The 2,331-nt window shown below is 33.9% G+C and overlaps 1 protein-coding gene across 5 annotated transcripts in view; it reads left to right on the top strand.

The window, feature by feature from the left end:
• The window catches only part of LOC107622824 (peptidyl-prolyl cis-trans isomerase CYP59), an 8,426-nt gene that overhangs the window by 1,218 nt on the left and 4,877 nt on the right, over positions 1–2,331 (top strand). For all 5 annotated transcript variants that reach the window (XM_016324866.2, XM_016324867.2, XM_021114825.1 and 2 more), the window contains 2 exons: positions 551–668; positions 818–868. In XM_016324866.2, the coding sequence (XP_016180352.1) occupies positions 551–668; positions 818–868 (169 nt within the window). The remainder of the gene's footprint in view (positions 1–550; positions 669–817; positions 869–2,331) is intronic.

Below are 2,331 nucleotides of genomic sequence, written 5' to 3'. Positions count from 1 at the left end.
TGTAGAAGGTCTGATACGGCAATTGATCAAACAAAAGGTAGTCCAACAGCTAGAGATAATGGCTCAGATTTTAATGACTTAATTCATATAGTGAAGGCGTTTGGTTGCTTTCATTGTTTAGATACACATACTCTTCTTTTTACCTTTTTAAAATTATGAAGCTTCTGACATTGAATTATTAAGTCCCACATTGTCTAAAATTAAGCCCGATAGTTCTTTTAAGTGTGAGGCAACCCTTACCTCTTGAGCTAGCTTTTGGGGGAAGTTAGGTCCACTTAATTTCTTATATGGTATCAGAGCAAAAATTAAAAAAAAAAATTGTTATTGGGCCACCCTCACACCACAACAAATTCAAGTCATTCTCAAATTTCACGCTCCAAGTCTTTGTCCAGTCCTGAGCATGAGAGGGGTATTAAGTCTCACGTTGTCTAAAATTAAAAGCTTGATAGTCCTTATAAGTGTGAGGTAACCCTTACCTCTTGAGCTAGCTTTTGGTGTAAGTAAGGCCCACTTAATTTCTTATATGAATTGCAATGGCATCCTCTCTCAGGTTTCTTTATGGTGATCAAGCTCGATTTTTTGGCGATGAAATTCGGGTTGATCTGAAGCATTCCAAGACTGGAACAGTTGCCATGGCAAGTGCAGGAGAGAATCTGAATGCTTCACAGGTATGTGTATGAATAACATTCTTCCCATCATGGCTGGTTGATGATTGCCTTCCAGTTAAAAGGATTAAAGAAAGTGTGTTTGCAACTTTTGATGGTTAAATTGAAAATGATTGTTAATTAACGGTTCTTTCTTTTGTTAATGTTTCCAGTTTTATATCACTCTGCGTGATGACCTCGATTACCTTGATGGGAAACACACAGTAAGTCTTCTGGGTTCCATTTCTTTTGCTCTTTCACTGGATATCGAGGCGTCATCCTTGCTTTGATGGTTTTACCATGCTAAAATTGTTTTGATTTTTCTGGATTTGGGTATAATCATAGTAAAGGGACAGGAGTTGAAATAGAGGATGGCATGACTATTTTATTATTAAATAAGTTTAAATTAGGTTTAATTACTCTGTTAGTCCTTATAGTTTTACCAAATTTGTAATTAGATCCCTATATTTTTTTTCTTTTTAATTAAGTCTCTACATTGCTTTTAATTTTGTAATTAGGTCCTTTCATATAAAAAAACGTTAAAATTAACGGAATATTTCTCCCAAAAAAATTATGTGGTCAAAGATCTAATTAGGTTCTTAATTGTGATACTTTCAATTTGCAGAGAAATAATTAGTTAACTCTAACATTTTTTACACTAGAAAGAACCTAATTACAAAATGAAAAGCAGTGTAGGGACCTAACTAAAAGGAAAAAAATTATAGGTACTTAATTACAAATTTGGTGAAACTATAGGGATCAACAGAATAATTAAACCTTTAAATTATTTTGTCAGTCCCTATAGTTTTACCAAATTTGTAATTGAGTCTCTACACCTTAAAAGTTTTTAATTGGGTCCCTACACCCGTTTTAAATTTTTAATCACATTCTTGCCGTTCCAAAAACGTTTAACTTAACAGAATATGCTTCTATTCACGGTTAAAAAGGATCTAATTACATATTTAAAATTGGTGTAGGGACCCAATTAAAATCTTTTAAATTGTAGGGATTCAATTACAAATTTGGTGAAATTATAAGAACTAACCGAATAATTTAACCATTAAATAATGATGATATTTGATTAGTACATCTAAGCAGTTTGTGCTTTAGTTTTAGGGAATATATACGGGATAAGTATGTGGATCAGGTCTTGCTTTGTAGTCCTTATGTGATATCCCACATGCACAAAGGGAGGCATTGCCAAGGCTTTTGAGTTTGGTATGGGTGTTTTACTTTTTTTAATCTCAAATTGGTATCTTTATAAATAAGTAGTTCGTCAATACACTGGACAAGATAGGGTTTGGAATATGACCGAATGAGCGCAGCAGAGAGAGTTGGGTTATAAATAGCTTGTGACAGGACACTATGGCTCGCCGAATTTATGTAGCCAATCTCACCAAGTAGGAAAAGGCTCAGTAGCAGTTAATTTTAAATAGCTTGTTCGGTTGTTCCTTAGTAGGATAGCATTTCATTATATGCCACTATATTGAGTATTTGGCTAGAGAACAATTCACGCACCTTTAATGATAGGTTTCCAGATAAACAAGTTTTATCAGATGGAATTAGGCGTTTGGCCTTTATATGGTATAAAGCTCGTGATCTCTTTTAGTGGACTTTCCCTCTCATAAATGTTGGGAGATTGGAAAGCTATGCTTCAGTAATCTTTTGTTTTCATTTTTCGTTGCGT

The sequence above is a fragment of the Arachis ipaensis genome, chromosome B10 (assembly GCF_000816755.2).
Source record: "Arachis ipaensis cultivar K30076 chromosome B10, Araip1.1, whole genome shotgun sequence".
NCBI classification, from domain to species: domain Eukaryota; kingdom Viridiplantae; phylum Streptophyta; class Magnoliopsida; order Fabales; family Fabaceae; genus Arachis; species Arachis ipaensis.
Note: the sequence above shows the minus strand (reverse complement) of the source record. Positions and strands in the feature narration are given on the sequence as shown.